The sequence below is a fragment of the Mustela nivalis genome, assembly GCF_964662115.1.
Source record: "Mustela nivalis genome assembly, chromosome: 12".
Taxonomy (NCBI): Eukaryota; Metazoa; Chordata; class Mammalia; order Carnivora; family Mustelidae; genus Mustela; species Mustela nivalis.
The window spans coordinates 42,765,340-42,789,222 of record NC_139031.1 but is presented as its reverse complement, the minus strand read 5'-3'; the positions used below and the strand labels follow the sequence as shown (position 1 = coordinate 42,789,222).

At 40.1% G+C, this 23,883-nt stretch overlaps 1 protein-coding gene across 2 annotated transcripts in view; it reads right to left on the bottom strand.

Annotated features, from left to right (window-relative positions):
• NT5C3A (5'-nucleotidase, cytosolic IIIA) overlaps positions 1–23,642 on the bottom strand; it is a 52,118-nt gene extending 28,476 nt beyond the window's left edge. The window contains exon 1 of one of the 2 annotated variants that reach the window (XM_082691788.1): positions 23,364–23,642. In XM_082691788.1, coding sequence (XP_082547914.1) covers positions 23,364–23,501 — 138 coding nt within the window. In that variant the 5' untranslated portion in view covers positions 23,502–23,642. The remainder of the gene's footprint in view (positions 1–23,363) is intronic. The other variant, XM_082691790.1, reaches the window with a different exon arrangement.
• Between the last annotated feature and the right edge of the window lie 241 nt (positions 23,643–23,883).

Below are 23,883 nucleotides of genomic sequence, written 5' to 3'. Positions count from 1 at the left end.
TATGACTTGAAAATGAAAATTATCTACTGAGGCAAAATTCTACCTTACTGTGTTTTCTGGAGTAGCCTTCCTCATTCTTTTTTTGGGAGGATAAACTAATGAGTAAGCAACACAAACGAAACAATACGCTATATTCTCTTCCTACTCTGGATACCAAATGAAGTCATAATGTGTAAATGAGGAGTCATATACAAATTAAGCTCTGTAAAACATTATAAAGTATTAGTCCATGGTTTAAAGAAGCCATTTAGATTTAGGTGGGTGGGGAAAGGGGCTAATAAGATAAAGGGGATTAAAAAGTACAAACTTCCAGTTATAAAATAAAATCATGGAGATGAAAGGTAGAGCACAGGGAATATGGTCAATCAGACTTGTAGTAACTTTGTATGGTGACCAGTGATGACGAAACTTTCAAGGCCAGTAACTGCAGAATTGCTGAATCACTATGTTGCACACCTAAAGCTCATGTAACATTGTAGCCAGCTATACTTCAATAAAAAGAAGCAGCAGCAGCAAGACCAGCCATGTAAAGATCTGAAAGGAGGGTCATACACAGACTACTCAAAAATGAAAGTGAAAACAAAAAAACAAACCTGGAAAAATATATTTCTAAGATACTTCCTTTTTTTTTTTTTTAGATATTTATTTATTTATTTATTTATTTGACAGAGAGAGAGAGAGAGAGAGAGAGAGAGAGAGGAAAGCAAAAGATCACAAGTAGGCAGAGAGGCAGACAGAGAGGAGGGAAGCAGGCTCCTTGCTGAACAGGGATCCCGATGCGGGGCTCCATCCCAAGACCCTGAGATCATGACCCCAGCCAAAGGTGGAGGCTTAACCCGCTGAGCCACCAGAAGCCCCTTTAACATATTTCTACAGTTAAAAACACTTTATAAAAGTCCTTGCAAATCAAGAAAAAGAACTTAGACAATTCAGAAAAGGAAATAAATGGCCAATTATTTTTAAAGGTTAAATTTCAAAAGTAACAGATACTCTTAAAAAAACCTATCATTTGGCAAATATAAGGGGGAAAATGACACCTATTGCCAGGAAAACAGGGAGCAAGGTACTTGTATTCCACTGCTAGTGGAAAGGTAAATTGGTAAAACCTTTTCAGAAGGTAACCTGGAAGCACATTCAAAGGCTTTAGACTTGCACATGCCCTTTGACTCAGCATTCCACTTACACAGTCTTAGACTTGCACAGATGCAACACAAATGTTTACTGACCCATATTTATCATAATGAAAAATGGTGAACAATCTAAATGTTCAACAATGAGGAACTCTGCCTTCAGTTCAGGTCATGATCTCAGGGTCCTGGAATGGAGCCCTGCCTCAGCTCTGCTCAGCAGGGAGCCTGCTTCTCCCCCTGCTCCTCCCACCCTTGTGTGCCCGCTCGTGCTCGCGTGCTCTCTCTCTCTCTCTCTTGCTCTCTCATAAATAAATAAAAATCTTTTTTTAAAAAAAGTGAGTAATCTTATTAAAAACAATGTTACAGAGTGATCTCATCCTGGGAAAAATGATACTTAATAGTTATATGCATAGAAAAATAATGGAGTACACTTACTAAAATATGTTTTTTTTAAGGTGGTGAAAATTGCAGATTACTTCTTTTTGTTTATCTAGATTTAGTAATTTTTATATCAGCATGTATTGTATTAGAAACAAAAAACAATCAAGGGAAAAACGAAACTTAAAATAGGTAAATAAAAAGGAAGAAATTATTTTCCTAAAAGTTGTATTGAAATACAGGTAGTCCTTAACTATTAAAACTTCCCTAAAACTGAGTCACATGACATCCACATGCATGAGCCCCATGAATAAATTTTTAAAAAATCTATACTGAATCATATGATCTGTGCTTGCTTTAAGTGTATTAGAAGGGATTCAAAATGAATTGAATGCATGTAGAAACTTTATCCTTTACAAAAAACCATGTTTCCCATACGATCTCGGCAAAATTAAATTTCAGTAACTGAAAATGATATAACTATATATGCCAAGCTTTTACGTATGGTACTCAGGTCAATTTAACCATCTACAAATTATGAGAGCGGCAGGCAGGGATTAGGCCCCAGAGTGCTAGGTACTCAGGTTAAAAACCATTACTCAGGGACGCCAGGGTGGCTCAGTGGGTTAAGCCGCTGCCTTCGGCTCAGGTCATGATCTCAGGGTCCTGGGATCGAGTCCCGCATCGGGCTCTCTGCTCAGCAGGGAGCCTGCTTCCCTCTCTCTCTCTCTCTGCCTGCCTCTCCGACTACTTGTGATTTCTCTGTCAAATAAATAAATAAAATCTTAAAAAAACAAAAAACAAACAAAAAACAAACCATTACTCAGGGGCACTGGGGTGGCTTCAACTGGGATTATGATCTCAGGGTCCGGGGAATGGAGCCCCATGTTGGACTCTGTGCTCAGCGGGGAGTCTGCTTTTCCCTCTCCCTCTGCTCATATTCTCACTTTCTCATATAAAGAAATAAAATTTAAAAAAAAAAAAAGATAAAACTGTTGCTCAACATTTGAGATACTGGATATCTCTCCATTCCCAATCTTTTTAACTTTAAGGATGTATGATGCTCTAACTAGACATTCTTCTTTTATCTCCAAACCTGAGAGCACAAAGAAAATATTGTTTAGAGACAACTGTTAAATCATTACTTAATCTGAATCTCTTATAAGAGAACATCATGTCTAAAAGAAAGCATGGAGGTTCCTCAAAGGGTTGAAAATAAAACTAACCTATGACCCAGCAATTGCACTGTTGCGTATTTACCTCAAAGATGCAAATGTAGTGATCCAAAGGGGCACCTGCATCCCAATGTTCATAGCAGCAACATCCACAATAGCCAAACTATGGAAAGAGCCCAGATATCCACCGACAGATGAATGGATATAGAAGATGTGGTATTTGAAAAAAAAAAAGAAAAGAAAAGAAGATGTGGTATATATATACAATGGAATACTACTCAGCCATCAAAAAATCTTGCCATTTGCAACAATGTGGATGGAACTAGAGGGTTATATGCTAAGCGAAATAAGTCAATCAGAGAAAGACAATTATCATGATCTTGCTGACATGTGGAATTTAAGAAACAAAACAGAGGATCACAGGAGAATAGAGGAAAAAACAAGATGAAATCAGAGAGGATGACAAACAATATGAGACTCTAAAGTGGCGGGGGTGAGGGATGGGGTAACTGGGTGATAGGCATAAAGGAGGGCACGTGATTGAGCACTTGGTATTATGTAAGACTGATGAATCACTGACCTCTACCTCAGAAGCTAATAATACATTATATCTTAACTGAATTTAAGTAAAAATAACTAAATTTTAAAAATAAAAGAAAGTTGGGAAAAGAATAGCTTTGTTTCAAGAAAGGAGAAGAAAAGAGAATTAATATTTACTGAATAAATACTATGTGGTAAACAATTTGAAACTATATGGTATCATCTTTTTTTTAATCTTAATAACCCACATAGATACTTAGAACATACTACTGGAATTCTCCTAAAGTATAATTATTTAAAAGAGTAAGCTAAATAAAAAATATAAACACTAAGAATATTCCTAATATAACACCCTGAAAGAAAGAAGGGGGCAGAAGATTTTTTTAGGTGACTCCTCTCCGGTCCAGAGAACTGGAAACTGAGACTTAGAAATTGTCCAAGGTTAAACCATTGGAATATGGCAGGGCTGCATCAGAACCAAGGATTTACCAACTACAAAACTCTCAAACATTATATATTGTATAACTTCATTTCCTTACAAGATACTCTAGAGTTCAAATAATCAATTATATAATTTATTAAAGGAGTTATCTTCACTAGATAAGCCACAATACTTATAAAGCACAGAATAACTGAATAATTACGGAATGCTAGATACATTTCCCCATCCTACCAAAACTAGGGCTATATGATAAAACCATATACATACACATGTATATCTCTGTATATATACATCATAATATATATATATATATATATAACATACATACATATATATGGTACATAGTTGTGCACAAAAAAATGAAATAGAATAAAACATTTAATTAGCTTGGAAAGAGAATATTTTTATTTTTAAAATTTTTATTTTATTATTTTTCAAAGCTTTTATTTACTTATTTGAGAGAGTGAGAGAGAGAGCATGAGAGCGGGGAGGGGTAGAGGAAGAAGCAGACTCCCCACTGAGCGGGGAAGCACAATTAGATGAGGGGCTTGATCTCGAGACTCTGGGATCATGACCTAAACCAAAGGCAGACTTAACCCACTGAGCCACCCAGGCACCTCAAGATAAATTTTTAAAAGATCAGCATCACAGGGGCGCCTGGGTGGCTCAGTGGGTTAAGCCGCTGCCTTCGGCTCAGGTCATGATCTCAGGGTCCTGGGATCGAGTCCCGCATCGGGCTCTCTGCTTGGCAGGAAGCCTGCTTCCCTCTCTCTCTCTCTCTCTGCCTGCCTCTCCATCTACTTATAATTTCTCTCTGTCAAATAAATAAATAAAAATCTTTAAAAAAAAAAAAAAAGATCAGCATCACAATACAACTTCATTAAAGTAATCGTTGTTCCCAACTGAGAAGCATGCTTTCTTTAAGAGAGAGCTAAAGTCTGACAGAGTGCTGGCTCTGCTACTTACTAAGCTACATCCTAAACAAATAAAAATTATGACAACAGCTGGACTGTGTTTTTAAGGATTTAATAAGGTCATGCACGGAGAATTTGGCCATAAGTAGACACCCCAAATTTTTAGTTCCTTTTCCCTGGTTAATGGGTAATAGGGCAGTGCCCAACTAACCCAAATGGGAATCAGTTTCTAATTGTTTTCTAGTTCTAGTCCCAGTGTAGTCCTGTTTTCCTTTCTCCTTATTTTCTTAATGTGACTTCAGTGGGTTTCTATTTTGTAACATTTCACTATGCGTAATGCTCAGGTTCTCAAACTTTTCCTATCTCCATCAAAACTGATCCAGTGTCTTAATTCCTTAGAACACTGTGACAGAGAAATCTAGACAAACATAAACTGTTCAGGGGGATGACTGTATAAAAAGATAATGATTTGGGTGGGGGGAATGATGTTCTTTTGAGCCCAGGCTCTGAGTCAGGCATTTGAGGTAAAATAAATGAGAGGGCTGTGCCATGACAAGGCTTCAGAGATAAAGTGCGGACAGATAGGAAGGATCTTGTGGCAACTCACACGTGACTATCTATTTCCACCCACTCACAAGCAGGAACTTACCAAACAACTGAAGCAACCTTCCAATCAACCAATAAACAACGCTATAATCTATTAGCACCTTGAAAAATGAGGAAGATAAATAACACATGTGGAAAAAATAGACTGGCATTTCAATCTATAACAGCAAAGGACTGTGGAAGTTGGTTTAAATTTTATAGATTAATGGTTTTAGGTGAGGAAAAATAATTTTCCCTGTACCCTTCTATGGTCTTTGCTGAGGCCATCCATCCCATAATAAAAAGACAGATTAACAGAGAAATCCTTAATTTCACACATGTAGGGAACCCACAAAGATAAGAGACTCAAAGGCAGTCAGGCAATTGAGGCTTATAAGTCATCCTGAGCTAAGGAGAAAGGAGGAGAGGTCTGGGGCTTCAAAGGGGAGGAAGGAAATTCCAAGAAAATGAGAAGAGCAATGTTTGCCTTCATGCAGGCAAGTCTCTCAGATAAAAGAGTAATCTCTGGTAATAGTTCTCTTCCTGGTACAGGCTCCTTTTCTAGAATCTTTTAGGCAGGTAAAAGGGAGGTAAAAAGTTCTTCCTGACCCCTTTGAGTCTTCTTGTCTTCAGCTCCCAATAATCCACATACCGAAGTGGCACAACGTGGGGTGACAAAATCTACTCCCCTCAGGCTGAAGTGACAGTGAGAGAGTGAACATTAAAATGCATAAACAAGAAAGGTAATTTAGAAATCTAGCACCAAGCCAAGCACCAAGCACCAAGCACCAAGCACCAAGTCTGCCACCTGCTGACACAAAAATGGAATTGGATAGAGTTCCCTGATGGTGTTTTTAAAGTTCCCTGATGGTTTTTAGAGTTCCCTGGGGGAACCTCAGGTAAGGTTTGACATTAGATTTCAAATAAGTTACTGTGCCAGAAATAGAGATAAATTACAACACTTAATTTAAAAGAGAATGAGGATTAAAATAGGATTTAAGATATTTTAGAGGCTTAATTCAGTAAGTCTAAATAATGTGATGTCTGAATTACTTTAAAAGCAAACAAGAGAGATCTAGGGAATGATTTAACATAAACTGTAGGGAACATTCAAACTGCTATGACGAATTAAGGATAATCTGAGACACTTTGCAAAAATTATAAAATCTGTGGGGGAGGAAAAATAGTTTTTTCTCTACCCTTCTAGGTTCTTGACTGAAATCTTCCTGTAACAGAAGACAGATTAATAGGAGAAAAATAAACACAAATTTAGTAACATGCATCCCTCCTGAATACATGAGAGACACCCAGGAAAATGGAGGGACTCCCTAAAATAGGCCAAGCTATCATCTTAAGTACTATCTCTAGTTAAAGAAAAAAGAAGATGGCATATTCTGGAGTTACAAATCCTGTTCCCTTTCAAATCCTACAGATTTCACCTCTGCAATCCGTGGATGTTCTGTCCTCTTTCTCTGGCTCCCATAGCAGTCTAGGACTTCATCCTCTTTAATATGGGCTTATCTCAATTCCTGCTCCTGCAGTGACAGAATGCCAACCCCAACATATGCCTTTTTGGCATGAGGATTATTTTGAGCTGATTATTTCGGAGAAACAGTGGACACAGGAGAAGCTCTGAAAAGAGGAGAAGCTCCCTCTTACCAGCGAAATTACGTTTATAAAGGAAATCTCCATTTCTATGTGCGTCTCCATCTCTGTACCAAAAGAGAAGGCAGAAAAAGATGAAGAAAGCACGACAAATTCAAATCAATGGAGGGAGTGCACTTAACTCTGCATTATCAATCTTATTCAGGCTTAACACCTTTTTCCTCCTCACACCAACAACAGGTCTCTTCCATGCCCTTCTTTTTGTATTACTTCCATGCCTTCTTTTTGTAATTTTAAACCACCTAAGAGAGTTACTTTTCCCAAGGCATCTCTCATGTATACTTGTTAGTAAAACTTGTTTTTATCTTGTTAATTCTATCTTTTGTTAAAGGGTTCCCAGTACAGAACTTAGAAAGGTGGAGGGAAAATTATTTTTTCCTCACATTCCTCGCCTCTTAATTCTAGTTATGCTAATTAAGTGTACTCAGCTACCAGATTAAGCAACTAAAATGCATTCCAGATCTTACCACTTTTAAAAAACTAGAACACTCTCAAAGTCTCCTCAGCAAGTTAATTACAAACACCCCACTACTGACAATTCAGATGTTTTTACAATGTGGTCCCAACATACTTTTTATTTTTTTTTTTATTTTTTTATTTTTTTAAAGATTTTATTTATTTATTTGACAGAGAGATTACAAGTAGGCAGAGAGGCAGGCAGAGAGAGAGAGGAGGAAGCAGGCTCCCTGCTGAGCAGAGAGCCCGATGCGGGACTCGATCCCAGGACCCTGAGATCATGACCTGAGCCGAAGGCAGCGGCTTAACCCACTGAGCCACCCAGGCGCCCCCCAACATACTTTTTAAAATGTTGCTTCAATTAATTTTTTTTATATATACATGCTCATGCTATTTCAAACTGTGCGAAACATTAAAGGATGAAACAGTAAAGTCTTCTTCTCCAGTCTCATCCTCCCAAGTTCTACCATTCCTAGTAATAACTACAAACAGCTACTAGTGCAGTTTTTAAAGAATTTCCAATGACATACAAGCACAACATGCGTATGCATCAAAAGATGGTGTTTTCTCCCCTTAATTACCATCTTTTGAACTTTTTATTTTTTTTTTTTTTTTTTTTTTTTTTTTATTTATTTATCAGAGAGAGGGGGGGGGGCAGAGAGCAAGCACAGGCAGACAGAATGGCAGGCAGAGGCAGAGGGAGAAGCAGGCTCCCTGCCGAGCAAGGAGCCAGATGTGGGACTCGATCCCAGGACACTGGGATCACAACCTGAGCCGAAGGCAGCTGCCCAACCAACTGAGCCACCCAGGCGTCCCTTTTTTTTTTTTTTTTTTTTTTTTTTTTTTTTTTTTTTTTATTTATTTATCAGAGAGAGGGGGGGGGGCAGAGAGCAAGCACAGGCAGACAGAATGGCAGGCAGAGGCAGAGGGAGAAGCAGGCTCCCTGCCGAGCAAGGAGCCAGATGTGGGACTCGATCCCAGGACACTGGGATCACAACCTGAGCCGAAGGCAGCTGCCCAACCAACTGAGCCACCCAGGCGTCCCTTTTGAACTTTTTAAAATGTTAACTCTGATTTACTTTCCTGTATGTATGTATGTATAAAAGATTTTATTTATTTGAGAGCGAGAGCATGCATGTGAGCACAAGCAGGGGCAGAGGAAGAGGGAAAGGGACAAGCAGACTCCCCACTGAGTGGGGAACCGGAAACAGGGCTAATCCCGGGACCCTAAATTCACTGACGTGGGAAACAAAGGCAGAGCTAAAATTGTTAAATTTCCTTATTACCTACAGCCCACTGACAAGTCCTTAAAACAGGCAGAGTGACATTCCTTTAGAGACTCAGCTGCCTCGATGTTAACACCCTGCTAAGGGCAAAGGCAATCTTTGTCTGATCCCCAAGATCCTGTAAATCTACTTTAACGTACAAAAATTCCTTTAGAATTTTCCTTTATCTTTAAACCCCCCAAGACACAGGTTGGCAATCACCTCCCTAAGCATATGACTCACTTATATACATCTGGAAGGGTCTCATGGCTCAGGTTTTATTAGACAGTAATAAATGACCTTTTGTTTTCTTTCTTTCTTTTTTTTTTTTGAAGGTTTTATTTATTTGTTTGCCAGAGAGAGAGAGAGAAAGGGGGGCACGTATGCACCCAGCAGGGGGAGGGGCAGAGGGAGAAGCAGGCTCCCCACTGAGCAAGGAGCCAGATGTGGGACTTGATCCCAAGATCCTGGGATCATGACCTAACCTGAAGGCAGACACTTAACCAGCTGAGTCATCCAGGCGTCCCAATAAATGACCTTTTCCTAATAAAAGTTAGCCCCTCAAGGTCTGGAAACCTTGCTTCAAAAATTCCTGAGATTATGCTGAGTGGAATAAGTCAAGCAGAGAGAGTCAATTATCATACGGTTTCGCTTATTTTTGGAGCATAAGGAATAACACGGAGGACATGGGGAGATGGAGAGGAGAAGGGAGTTGGGGGAAATTGGAAGGGGGAGATGAACCATGAGAGACTGTGGACTCTGAAAAACAATCTGAGTTTTGGAGGGGTGGGGGGGAGGGTGGGAGATTGGGTGAGGCTAGAGGTGGGTATTATGGAGGGCACATATTCATGGAGCACTGGGTGTGGTGCATAAACAATGAATTCTGGAACACTGAAAAGAAATTTTTTTAAAAAAATTTTTTAAAAAAAGGAAAAAAAAACTCACAAAAAAACCAAAATTCCTTAGAGACTTACGCTATCCCTAATCCCTTCCCAGTATATAATGGACCACTCCTCATCACCCCAGATCAGCTCTTTCTGCCCACTGGTCCTGTCCCTGTGCTTTAATAAACCACCATTTGGGGGCACCTGGGTGGCTCAGTGGTTAAGCCTCTGCCTTAGGCTCAGGTCATGATCACAGGGTCCTGAGATCCAACCCCGTATCAGGATCCCTGCCCAATGGGAAGCCTGTTTCTCCCTCTCCCACTCCCCTTGCTTGTGTTTGCTCTCTCACTGTCTGTCAATAAATAAAATCTATTAAAAAAATAAAATAAACCATTTTGCACCAAAGATGTACCAAGAATTCTTTCTTGGCCGTCAGCTTGGAACCCTAACACCTTTCCTATGTCAAACATGACATGAGCTGAAGTCAGACACTTGACCGAATGAACCACCCAGGCCCCCCTACTTTGTTTTCAAAGTTGCACAATGTTTTATTATACTAACCGTACCACTGTGTAAGCAATGCTCTATAATTTATTTAACCAATGTATATAATGCTTCCAACAGAATAAACAAAAGTGCCCATTTTTCTATATACTCATGACTCAGATTTCTCTTTCCACGCAGCGTTTTGCAGCCCCTAGTTTTGACTATTTGTCAGCAATTAAACTGGATTTTTTAGATTTTATTTATTTATTTATTTGACAGAGAGAGAGATCACAAGTAGGCAGAGAGGCAGGCAGAGAGAGAGAGAGGAGGAAGCAGGCTCCCTGCTGAGCAGAGAGCCCGATGCGGGACTCGATCCCAGGACCCAGATCATGACCTGAGCCGAAGGCAGTGGCTTAACCCACTGAGCCACCCAGGCGCCCTAAACTGGATTTTTTAAAACAAATTTTGTAAACCTCATAATTTTGCTGGTGTCAAGAATTTGAATTCTGCACTCCTACGGTTCTCAAACTTTAGCATTCATTGGAATCACGTGGAGAGCTTAAAGACAAAGATCTAAGGATGTGATGATTTTACTGAGCAAAGAGACTTCGTTGGGATGCCTGGGTGGCTCAGTCATTAAGCTTCTGCCTTCAGCTCAGGTCATGATCCCAGGGTCCTGGGATTGAGTCCCATGTCAGGCTCCCTGCTTCCCCAGGAAGCCTGCTTCTCCCTCTCCCACTCCCCCTGCTATGTTCCCTCTCTCACTGTGTGTGTCTCTCTCTCTGTCAAATAAATAAATAAACAAACTCTTTAAAAAAGAAAGAAAGAAAGAAAGAAAAGTTGTAAAAACTCCTGCTATTTCAGGAAGTATTCTGGCTAACCTAAAAACAGCTAACTAGATAAGAGCTCACACTTGTTGAAGCTGCAAATGTGATTAAACTTGAATAAGGATAATGCATAGGAAACATGACAAATGTGATTTGCAAAAAAAAAGACAAAGTTATATGCCTGGTACAAGTTACTCCATACTTGCAAATTTGGGGATTCAAGATGATCTTGAACATATTCTTTGCCAATGTTAAGAGTTTAATATATTTCCCCTTAATTTACAATATATTTTATTTAGACTGACCAATCACAATTGTTCTTCTTCAAACACCACAGCCATCAAACATTACCCAATGTAATCTCCCATTCCTTTGAATTTCACATATCCTTTCCTTGAGATCTCGCTCACATTTTTTTAAATATGTTTTTTTAAAGATTTATTTATTGGACAGAGAGAGATCACAAGCAGGAAGAGAGGCAGGCAGAGAGAGAGAGGGGGAAGCAGGCTCTCGGCCTAGCAGAGAGCCCAATGAGGGGCCCGATCCCAGGACCCGATCACAACCCAAGCTTCCAAATTCCTCAGAGACTTACGCTATGCCTAACCCCCTTCCAGTTTGAGAGTATATAATCAGTCACTCCTTACAATCCCAGCGCAGCTCTTTCTGCCCATGGGTTCTGTCCCTGTGCTTTAATAAAACCACCCTTTTTGCACTGAAGAAATCTCAAGAACTTTTTCTTTTTTTTTTTTTTTAACATATTTTTTATTTATTAGAGAGAGAGAAACAAAGAGAGGGAGGGCTCAAAGGGAGAGTGAGATCGAGAAGCAGAACCCCTGCTGTGGGGCTCAATCCCAGGACCCTGAGATCATGACCTGAACCAAAAGCAGCCACTTAACCAACTAAGCCACCCAGGTGCCCCTCAAGAATCCTTTCCTGACCATTCTCTTCGAACCCCAACATTTCACATTATTAGGACTCTAACTTTTAAGCTAGTTGTGACACATAATTGTGACACTAGCTTCTAAATCTCATTAGCATGTATGAAGGCAGCACTGATGTCTCAAGAACTAGTGGTGAAGGAATAAATCTTTATGCTTGGGGTGGGCAGAAGAGCAAAGCTATTCTGAGTCTGTATTCTGTCCTGCTGTATTACCAAAGACTTGTAACAGCTGGAATGTTCTATTTTCTGCCAGCCAACTGACCACCAGTAATATCAGATTCTATATATGTGCTTTTATTTGATCAACTATTAAACGAATTTACTGAATGGCAAATGATATGGAAAAGGAATAGGGACTATAGTATAGGATATGGTAAAGGAATATGGACTCTGGACTATTAGACTGCTTATTAACTAATTCGTCCCTTTCTTTTCTACTAATAGAATCTCAATTTTGTTGGAGGGTGGCCATTTGTTCAGCCAAAAAATCTCCTCAGCTTCACAGTTAGGGTGGCTATATGACACTGTTCTCTCCAGTGACATGTGAGAAGAAAGTTCTGCTCTACTGAATTGAGTATCAACCTCCCTGGCAGATGGACATGTTGGCCAGGACTGCAACTGCCATCTTGTGACCACAAGAAAAGCCAAGAGAATTTCAAAGACCTCTGTCTTGACATCCTTGTACTCCCTAATTAACCATCAACTGCCTATTTTTTGGACCTCTCCTTATATTAGAAAAATAAGATGTTTATTGTTTATTAAAGACTGATTTGGGGTCTCTCTCCTAGGTACAACTAATAAGAAAGACAAAGGGGCATCTGGGTGGCTCAGTAGGTTAAATGTCTGTCTTAGGCTCAGGTCAGTTGTTGGGATCGGGCCCAACAACTGGCTCCCTCCTTGTCAGGGACTGTCCTCCTCCCTTTCCCTCTGCCCCTACCCCACCGCACCACCCCTCCACTGTAACACTCCCCCCACCACCCCTGCCATGTGGATGCTCTCTCTCTCTCTCTCACATAAATAAATAAAATCTTAAAAATAAAAGACAAAGAAATATGTACCAACCTAGACCCTTAAAGAACACACATAACAGTAAACAATACAAGACAGTGTATAAATTGCTACTTTATGAAAAACCATCAGGAAATGCCACATGAGTTGCAGAGAATATGCTTTACAAAACAAATAAATTAAAAACAGGTCCTAAAAGGTCATAAATCTGAATGCTGATATAAATTAAAGTTGGGATAAAGAGATATTTTTAAAAGCCTGTGTAACAGCATAACAGCATTGAGCCACTTAAGCAGTCATATTTAAATCTTGGTTCCCCGTCCCCTCCTTTTTCTAAATATAGACTCAATAGTGGGCTTTCCACTTACTCAGTATAGTACCCAGAGAACATCTAATGTTACCTTAAAATGGAAGAAAGCAATGCATTTTTGTTAGAAATTATCTCCAGGAAGAAAACTCACTCAAGTTTCAAAAACAGTACCAACTTATAAGCAGTAATTGTTGGTGTTTATAAGGAAGCCATAAAAAGTTGAGATATGGGAAGGAAAAAATGAAAAACCATAAGAGATTCCTTTTTTTTTTTTTTTTTTTGAGAGAGAGACAGTGAGAGAGAGCATGAGCAAGGAGAAGGTCAGAGAGAGAAGCAGACTCCCCGGGGAGCTGGGAGCCCGATGCAGGACTCGATCCTGGGACTCCAGGATCATGACCTGAGCCAAAGGCAGTCGTCCAACCAACTGGGCCACCCAGGCGTCCCAACCATAAGAGATTCTTAATCTCACAAAACAGAATGAGGATTGCTGGGTGGTGGGAGGGGTAGGGACAGGGTGGCTGGGTTATGGACATTGGGGAGGGGTATGGGCTGTGGTGAGTGCTGTGAAATGCGTAAGCCTGATGATTTACAGACCTGTACCCCTGCGGCAAATAATACAATATATGTTAATAAAAATAATTTTGTAAAAAGTTGAGATGTGTTTAAATTAGAAATGGGGGCACCTGGGTGGTTCAGTCTGTTAAGCCTCTGCCTTCCCCTGGCATCATGATCCCTGAGTCCTGGGATTAAGCCCAGTGCTGGGCTCCCTGCTCAGCTGGAAGTCTGCTTCTTCCTCTCTCTCTCCTTCTGCCCCTCCCCTCGCTCTTTCTCTCAAACAAATAAAACCTTAAGAGAAAGAAAGAAAGAAAGAAAGAAAGAAAGAAAGAAAGAAAGAAAGAAAAAAAGAAAGAAAGGGGAAAAAAAAGAAATGATAATTTTGGGGAGCTTCTAGAGAGAGTGAAGCCAGTGAATACTAGATGAAAGTCATATTGCCCACTGGCAGGGCTGACTGGCCATGGAATACACAGAACATAGAGGCTGAGACTCAAGAAATGGGAATGTTTACTTATCATTCAAAAGCATGTAGGGGCTGAGGACAGGACACCCCAAGGTAGGCCAATCTGGCATGAAGATTATTTTGAGCTGGAGGCAATGAAGACCCTGTGGGCTCAAGAGAAACTTTTGCCCATCCTTTAACTACTTAGAAGAACTCTAAAGTGGGGTTCTTTCCAGAATAAGGAGAGATACATTTTTCCTGAGTGACCCATCTATACAGCTGGGCAAACATCTGTTCTACTTACTGCTCTATGAATGCATTCCCTTCCTGTCAAGTCCCGGGCCCCTACTCCCTTCTCCTTAGTTCAGAGTGACATATAGACCTCATTTTCCCTGTATTTAGAACTTCCATGTCTGTGTGGATTACCATACATATGCTATTAAATTTTATTTTCTCCTGTTATTCTGTCAATTGATTTCTTTTTTTTTTTTAAAGATTTTATTTATTTATTTATTTGTCAGAGAGAAGGAGAGAGAGTGCACACAAGCAGGCACAGAAGCAGAGAGAGAAGCAGGTTCCCTGCCGAGCAAGGAGCTCGATGCAGGACTCGATCCCAGGACACTGGGATCATGACCTGAGCCAAAGGCAGCGTCTCAACCCACTGAGCCACCCAGGCGTCCCTGTCAATTGATTCTCAGTCCAGTGAAAAGAACCTTTGAGGGGTCACAATTCAGTTCATAACAATGATTACCATCTAAAAAAAATTTCACAGAATGTTAAACTTATGTAATAGATGTTAAATGAGGAATCTTTCTGTTTCAGTTTAATTCAGGGACCTACTAAGGTAAGGAAAGGAAAATGGAGAGAATTGGCTTCATGACTCCTGGGCCCTTAACCACCTGAGAGAGAGGGACTTCAAAGGCGAGAGCCCACATGGAATGAATCACTCAAAAAATAATAATAATAATAAAATCAGGCTGAGGTGGGTGGGGTGCCAAAAAATTTAATTTAATTTTAAAAGTGCTCATATTATGAGGTTATAGTGAAAGAAGAGAAAGTCAACTTTAAATACCTTGCAGGCCCAGAGAGAACAAACCTAACTAGTTAAGTAAGAACTTTCATTTTGGGGGCACCTAGGTGGCAATCAGTTAAGTGTCTGACTCTTGGTTTTGGCTCAGGTTGTGATCTTGGGGTCTTGAGATTGAGCCTCCACAGGGCTCCTCACTCAGCATGGAGTCTGCTTAAGACTCTCTCCTCTTCCCTCTGGCCCTCCCCACATATGCTTTCTCTCTCTTCCCAAAATAAATAAATAAACCTTAAAAAAGAAAAGGGGTAAGCACCTGCTGGTTCAGTGGGTTGAGCCTCTGCCTTCGGCTCGGGTCATGATCTCAGGGTCCTGGGATTGAGCCCCACATCAGGCTCTCTGCTCAGCGGGGAGCCTGCTTCCCACCCCACCCCCCCGCCTGCCTCTCTGCCTACTTGTGATTTCTCTCTCTGTCAAATAAATAAATAAAATCTTAAAAAAAAGAAAGAAAGGAAGGAAGAAAGAAAGAAAAGGGGAGCCTGGGTGGCTCGGCTGGTCTGACTCTTGGTTTTAGCTCAGGTCATGATTTCAGTGTCCTGGGATTGAGGCCTTTGTCAGGATCCATGCTCAGTGGCGAGTCTGCTTGAGACTCTCTCTACCTCTCCCTCTGCTCTTCCACCTCATGTTCTCTCTCTCAAATAAATAAATTAACATTTTTAAAAAAACCTCTCATTTCTTCACTTCCTCAGTGAAAGAAATCCTTCCTCCTACCCTATTAACCCCCAAATCTGAAGCAATGGCTAGTGGGGGGAAAGAGCAGGAGTGGGGAAAGAGAGAGGTTGATTATCTCCTCTTCTCTCATCCCAGATCACTGGCCACCACTAACTAGGGAGGGGAGGAGCCACCTGCAGTAAGCCACAGTTTGGGGGTAGTGAAGAAATCTGTATTAGTTAGAGAAATGTGTATTAGGGTAAGTTATGGGGCAGTAACAACACAAAAATCTCACTTCTTTAACACACAAAAAAAGTTTATTTTTCGCTCACACAAAGTCCAATATGGGTCCAGATGACTCTTCAGGGCAGTTGTCCTCCACATATTGGCTCAATATTCCAGGCTGCTTTGGTACTGTGTCATCTCCATGTCATCATGATGCTTCAGGATTTACTCCAACAGTAGCAAAGACTATGGACAACTGTGTCCCTTTTCATAACTACACTGGCCCACAAGTGGCCATACCATCTCCAGGCAGTCTATTGGCTGGAACAGCAAAGCTTGCCCAAATATAAAAAGGGGAAAAGAGCTAATAGTGGTGGGTACTAGTAATGTCCATCTAGGAGTCTCACCACAGAATTAATATTGAAGTCATGTATAAATACATGACTAGACACTGTCATTTACAGAAATGAGACTGACTGCTTGTGATTTTAAAAGATTGTCTTTTACAATCTGAGAGTGAGCAATAAGTCACAGGCCTACCAGAATTTTTACCAGTGGCAAGAAAAATTAACATCACTGAGTAGATTTGAGAGGTGCCACAAGAAGGCAAAATAAAGTTGTGTTCTATTTATATCCCTTGCATCATGTCGACTTCATATATTAATCACATCTTTAGAAGAGATCACAGAAATCAAGTTTAGCTCTATTTTTCATAATAAGACCTTTTATCTTTCTCTAGCTTAAAGACTGTAATTCTAGTTCTATATGTGAGGTTAGAAATGTTTGTTTTCCTCAGCCAGCTCTGCTTACTAAATAGTCTAACTAAATGAAGTCATTCATTTAAGTTTTTATTTATTTTAATTTATTTAAGTCTTTAAACTCCCTGGGAAAGGTGTATCTTCAACTTAATTTAACAGCAAACAGAAGATTGACATACATAGATGGGCCTTTAATTTAAAAGTCAGTTTTCAATCTTTTAGCAGTTTGGATTAAAAAATAAAACATTGTCTGCTTTCTAAAACAACTTCAATTAATTTAAGCACAAATTAAACACGGATGATTGGAAAAGTTGGTCAATTTGTTATCAATATCTTAAGGGCATTACATTTTCTGTCCTAAAAGACATGAAATAAATTTTCTGAATTAGTTTCTGGATTTAATACAACAAAAGACAGAATTCCAAGTTACTGTACTAAGAGATCAATGTAGATTTGGACAGCCAAATGCAAAATTTAATAAAAACAAATAAAACCCACACTTTGGGCCAATTTATCTAATAAGAATGATGACTAAAGAGGAATAGTGGGGAAAACTGAGATTCTTGAAGTAGGAGAGAAGTTCTGTGGCCAATAACTGCAGGACAGGAAAGTTAGCATTCATTCCTAAATTTAAAAAACCTTGTAAGGTTTCTCCTAACATAGTCCAGAAACCAGAAAGAATAAGACAAATTCTTATAAACAGGTTATGTGTGTATAAATATATAGACACATACATTTAAAATGTTTTTACTTTAAAATAACTTCCTTTTTGGGGCACCTGGGTGCCTCAGTCAGTTTAACAGCTGCCTTTGGCTCAGGTCATGATCCCAGAACCCTGGAATCGAGGCCTATACCAGAATTCCTGCTCAGTGGAGAGCCTGCTTCTCCCTCTCCCTCTGCCTGATGCTCTGTCTACTTGTGCTTTCTCTCTGTCAAATAAATAAATAAAATCTTAAAAAATAAAATAAAATAGAATAAAATAAAATAAAATAATTTCCTTTTTAAAAGTAACTGCATCTTGTATCCAGAAAATAGAAAGGAGTTTCACTGGTGTTGTCCTAATACCCAGATGGTTGACCACATACATTTTTTTAATTCTCCTCTTTAGAAGCCACATTTAATACTTAAATTTGTACACTTCTGTTTTTTAATCACTAAACACTTAGCATTATTTAGTTTCAAGTACTCAGTTTTTCTTTTATGAGGAAAAATTACAGTTCCTACTATTTCCTTACAATTGTATTAGATGACCCTAACTTATGGTTTGACTTGTAATTCTCTGAATTTTAGGTCTTGAAAAAGTGACATGCATTTAGTAGAAACTATACTTTAAATTTTGATCTTTTCCTGGGCTAGCAATGCTGGGCACTGGCAGTGGCCTTAGCTCCCAGTCAACCATCCAGTCATGAGAATAAACAACCATCACACTGATAATCATTCTGTACCATACAACTATTCTGTTTTTCACTTTCGGTATAGTCAATAAATTATATTAGTAATCAACACTTCATTATAAAATAGGCTTTTTGTTAGATGATTTTGCCCATCTGTAACCCTGTAAGTGTTCCAAGCACACTTAAGGTAGGCTAGGCGAGGCTATGATGTTTGGTAGGTGTATGAAATGCATTACAGACTTACCGTATTTTCAACTTAATGATGGTTTATAGGGACATAACCCCACAGATCATAGGAAATCTGTTAATGCTTTTATACTCAGCCAAGTTAATTTGAAAGTAGATAAATGCTGTCTGAATAGAATAAAATATGGAAGTAATGCCCATGAGTAAAAATCAACCAAAAAAAAAAAAAAAACCCAAACAAACTAAAAACCCCACTAAAGTTGTCATGTATCATTTAAAATAAGGGAGTTATATGCAAGATTATATATATGATTCATTCCTCATTCTTCAAAGCTTAAATTTTGTGTTGGAGTAGGTTTCTCTGTCTATTAGGAAACTAGCAAGTGCTCAAGCTTTGTTCCAGAATCTTTTTTACTAAGAGTAACTAAAAATGCCACAGAGGGAACAAGACCTATCTGAGCAGGCACATTTTATTAGAATGGTGAGTTAAACTGAATACCAAGTGGTAAGTGATGGTCAACAGCAATGACGAAGGACCTGAAACTTGCAGAATCTAAGAGAGGTTGGGGAAATTCATTCCCAAATACTAATTTCATTTGTGCAAAATTCTACCACATGTGTTATTAACTTCTATACAGGTTTGGCACAGTTTACAAAAACTGCAAGCCATCATTATCGGGGATAGTTAAGAGTAGTTTTTACAATGAAGGCTTAGGAGAGAGAAGTTGAGAAAAATAATACCAATGGTTAAAAATTTTGCCCTGGGGCACCTGGGTGGCTTAGTTGGTTGAGCGGCTGCCTTCGGTTTGGGTCATGATCCCAGGGTCCTTGATTGGGCAGAAAGCCTGCTTCTCCCTCTACCTCTGTCTGCCACTCTGCCTACTTGTGCTCTCTCTCTATCTTGCTGTCAAGTAATTAAGTAGGATCTTTAAAAAAAAATTTTTTTTTCCCCTAATAGTGTTCATAAGGAAAAATGACTAAGATATGAGAGTGGCTGATAGTCTGTGTTTTCGTATAATAATTACAACTACTATTTAATAAGCAGTTACTATGAGCCAGATATTACTAAATGTTCTATATTTAACTTTTTAAAAAAGATATTTCTCACACCTCACACCAACCATGCCCCAACTCTTTGTATAATACAATGCAATTCTGACATTATGTAGAGTTAGTGCTGATCCATGAGGTAAGGACTCAGTCCACAAGTCTATCCCCATTTCCAATGCCAGTCACTAGCCCCAGGTTGTTACCCATACTTCTGATGGACCAGCTGTGAATTTGGGGATTCCCACAACCCCCTCCTGGGGTTCCATAATCTGAAAGAATAACATAGAACTCTGGAGAGTGCTTTACTTACTATGACAGGTTTCATATAAAAAATACAATTTAGGGGGTGCCTGGGTGGCTTGGTGGGTTAAAGCCTCTGCCTTAGGTTCAGGTCATGATCCCAGGGTCCTGGGATTGAGCCCTGCATCGGGCTCTCTGCTCAGCAGTGAGCCTGCCTCCCCCCCCTTCTCTCTGCCTGCCTCTCTGCCTACTTGTGATCTCTGTCTGTCAAATAAATAATTTAAAAATCTTAAAAAAAAAATTCAATTTAGAACAGCCAAATGGAAGAGAAGCATAGGGCAAGACAAAGGGGTGGAGAACTTCCATGTCTTCTCTATCCCACTCTATCCACACCACTCTATCCACACCTCAAGGTATTTGCAAACCTGTAAGTTCTCCTTTAGAGGTCTTTATGGAGGTCTGTTATGTAGGTAAGATTGATCAAATAAATTACTGACCAGGTGATCAGCTTGAACTCTAGCCCTTGTTCAAAGAAAAGAGGGGACATGCTGAAAGCTCTAATCCTCTAATCATGCCCTGATCTTTAAGGCAACCAGCCCCCCTCTTGAAGCCATCTTGGGAACGCCCCAGCTTGCAGCCCACCTCATTAGCATATAAAAGACACTGTTAACACTTCCCAGAGTCCAAGTGTTTTAGGAGCTATGTGGCAGGAACCTGGGACAAACACAAAATATAGATTTCTTACGGTACCACGGATAAAACAAACAAGAAAAATCTGAGAAACTTGTAACAACAGTCAAGATGAGATAAGGACACATGATGACGAAATGTATGTGGTATTCTGGATGGAACTCTAGGGCAGAGAAGGACATAAGCTAAAAACAATGGAAATCTGAACAAAGTAGGGATATTTAAAAAATGTATGAATATTTGTTCATTAATTTTAACAAATGTACCATGCCAATGTGCAATGTCAGTAATAGAAGAAGTGGCTGGGACTCTACTTATTTGCTTAATTATGTTGTGAATTTTAAAATGTTCTAAAATAAAAATTTAACAATGCAGTATATTAACTATGAAAAATGGGTTATCTTGGAGCTCTAAACATCCTTTTTAAAAAAGATTTATTTATTGGGGCTCCTGGGTGGCTCAGTGGGTTAAACCTCCGCCTTCGGCTCAGGTCATGATCTCAGGGTCCTGGGATTGAGCTCCACATCCGGCTCTCTGCTCAGCGGGGAGCCTGCTTCCCCCTCTCTCTCTGCCTGTCTCTCTGCCTACTTGTGATCTCTCTCTCTCTCTGTCAAATAAATAAATAAAATCTTAAAAAAAAAAAAAGATTTATTTATTTATTTATTTATTTATTTTTAGCGGGGAGGAACACTTGAGGGGGGTTTGGGCCAGATGGAGTTAATCTCAAGCAGACTCCCCACTGAGCACAAACCTGCTGAGATGGTCAGTCCCATGGCCCTGAGCTCATGAGCAGAAACCAAGAATCCAATACTGACTGAGCCACCCAGATGCCTCTGACCTCTAAACATCTTAGGCCATGTCTCCTGACAGCCTTACTCTGTATATTTATTTTGCTGCCCTACAGGACATTTCAGCTGTAGCATGCACACCCCACGAGCCACACTTCTGTGTCTTTTAACTCAAAACTTTTAAAGTGGTGCATAATCTAAGTCCAGTGCCGGAAGTTATTTGTTTACCTAGCTAGTAAGAATAGGCTCACCTTGCTTAGGTAGTTACTGTTGGTTCCATTACTTGTGATCAGTTTAAGCTATGTCCATTGGACATTCACAGGTTGGTACAGATTCTCTAAGGTGGGAGTTTGGAGGATAGGGTGGGAAATGGGCAAAACATGCCCCCAACGCATGGTTATTAAAAGAGATAAAACCAGGATTTGAACCCAAATCTTCAGACTCCCAATCAAATGTTTATCCCCTTTGAAGAAGCAGTCTATTAAAATTACAAGTTAAAAACATAAAGCTCAGGGCACCTAGATGGTGTAGTTGGTAGAGCCCTGTCTCTTGGTTTTTGCTCAGGTTGTGATCTCAGGGCCATGAGATCTGGCCCCAACCTGGGCTTCATGCTCAGTGTAAAGTCTGCTTAATACTCTCTCTCTCTCTCTCTCTTTCTCTCTCTCTCTCCTTACCTCTGCCCCTCCCCACTCCTGAAAATAAATAAATCTTAAAAAAATAATAACAAAAAAATAAAAACATAGAGCTCTTTCAACTTTTTCCTTTTAAAAGCTACTAGCAGGCTGCATATATATCACAATCTGAATTAATAAAACATTACGTATATATATGTATATAAGATTGACTGATTTCTATACTATAAATAAGTAAAGTTTGCCTGCCTGATGGCTTTCATTATTTTTCACAAAGATGGCAAACTATTTTTAGGATGGTATCAATGTGGGATTTTATGAAAAGAATTAATTTTTAACTCTACTCAGTTTAGAAAAGAGATAAAACAAACCAATTCACAGTTTAAGTACATGCTAGACGATACGGCAATTAGTTGGGTTTCCCCATATATTGGTTTCCCAATATTCCCACCCCCATATAGAATATAAACTTTTGGTTTGGGGCAAAAGGAAGCCACGAAATTTCTCTAAACAAGACAGCAACATAAATAAAACAAAATTTCTGAGATAAAAACATTTGCAGCTGTACCCACAGAAGTAGAGGAAAAAATAAGAATCCAAGAATAATTTAATTCTAGCAATAAACAAAACTTTCGAGTATTATTGGCATGAGACACGGGGTTACCATTTCTTTTACTATTAGTTATGGGGAAAATATTTTTGTATTCAACCTGGGGCCAACAGCAACCAAGAGGACAGTGTCTTTGATCAATGAAGACATACTTGAGGCTGAGTATTCTAAGTATATGAACCTAAAATGATATTATTTAGTATGGTGATAGATTGTCAACTTATTTTTCATAAATATTTGACCCCAAATGTTCACATGTGTAGCACATTATTGGAAGTAAACATGAGCTTATGCATTCCAGTAAGCACATTATAATAACTCCATGAGTCACTGGTCTTTATGAGTGGATTCTAATTAAAACACAAAAACTAAAAACCAAACTAAAACAAAAACTTAAACCAAACCAAACCAAAATTAAAAACATCCTCAACTTTGAAGCAAACACTGCTTATCATATACCTGAAGTAGGATTCTTGAAACACTCTCACAATAAAATTAGAAATAAATTTCTAAAATACTGTTATGCAAGAGGTTTGAGGGGGAAAAAACGAACACAAAGATACTTCCTGGCAGTTTGAGACAAGAAGAAATAACATTCAAATACAAAATAAACTATTCTGAATGGCAGTCGGCTCAACCCGCATTCTCTCAACCACTGAGAAGTTACACCTTTCCACACCTAACTCATTCTAGCCAGCGTGCAGAAACAACTCATTCCGAACTGGATTAGTCACAACCATTTGGCGGCAGGACCTAGGCAGCAACCCAGCCTAGAACGCTGCGTTTATTTCTTGAGAAATGGCTTTTGCTGCAGGAGGTGGCTGGTTTCCGAGTCACCTACTTGCCTTTCTGTTTCAAATGGAGATACAACAAAAGGCAGAGGAGTGAAACCCTGGAGGGTCCAGACCAGGTCACCGGCCCCGGTGTTGCCACTCGCGGGATGAATGGTTCCCCAGTGTGCCCTTTGCATTCCAGCAGCGCCAGCAAAGGTAAGGGCGGATGGAACGCCCTGCGGCCCATCAAGCGCTCGGGCACGCGGGGCCCTGCACTCACCATCTCGATGATCTTGGTCTTCCGCCCTGTCTTCCTCTTCAAGGTGAATATGTACTGGGCCAGCACCACCCCCGCCACCAGGACACACACACTGGCACTGGCCACCGCGCCCATCCTCGCCACCGCCGCCCGGTCCATGAATGGCGTGTCCTGCGACTCCCGGCCAGAAAAGAAGAGGTCGCTGGACTGCTGTAGTCCTCAGAGAAGCTGGGACGCCCTGCTCAGCGGCCGCTCTGCCGGAGCCCCGCCTCCGCTCCGCCTCTCCCGCACAAGCCCTGCCCCACGGAAAGCCCCACCCCACGCTCTGACTCGCGGGAGGGAAGGCGTGGGGGGCGTGGCCTGCGTCCGCAACTGAGGGTGGGTGTGAGGCTGGTCTTCCTTGGATCTTACCTCTGAGGAACTGTCCAAGGACCCAAAAGGGAATGGTATTAATTATCTCTGTGCTGATGAGAACACCACGGAGTGGTTCACTCCAGCTCCCTACGGTAGAAATCCGATTCCAACCAGACCCAAGCAGAAA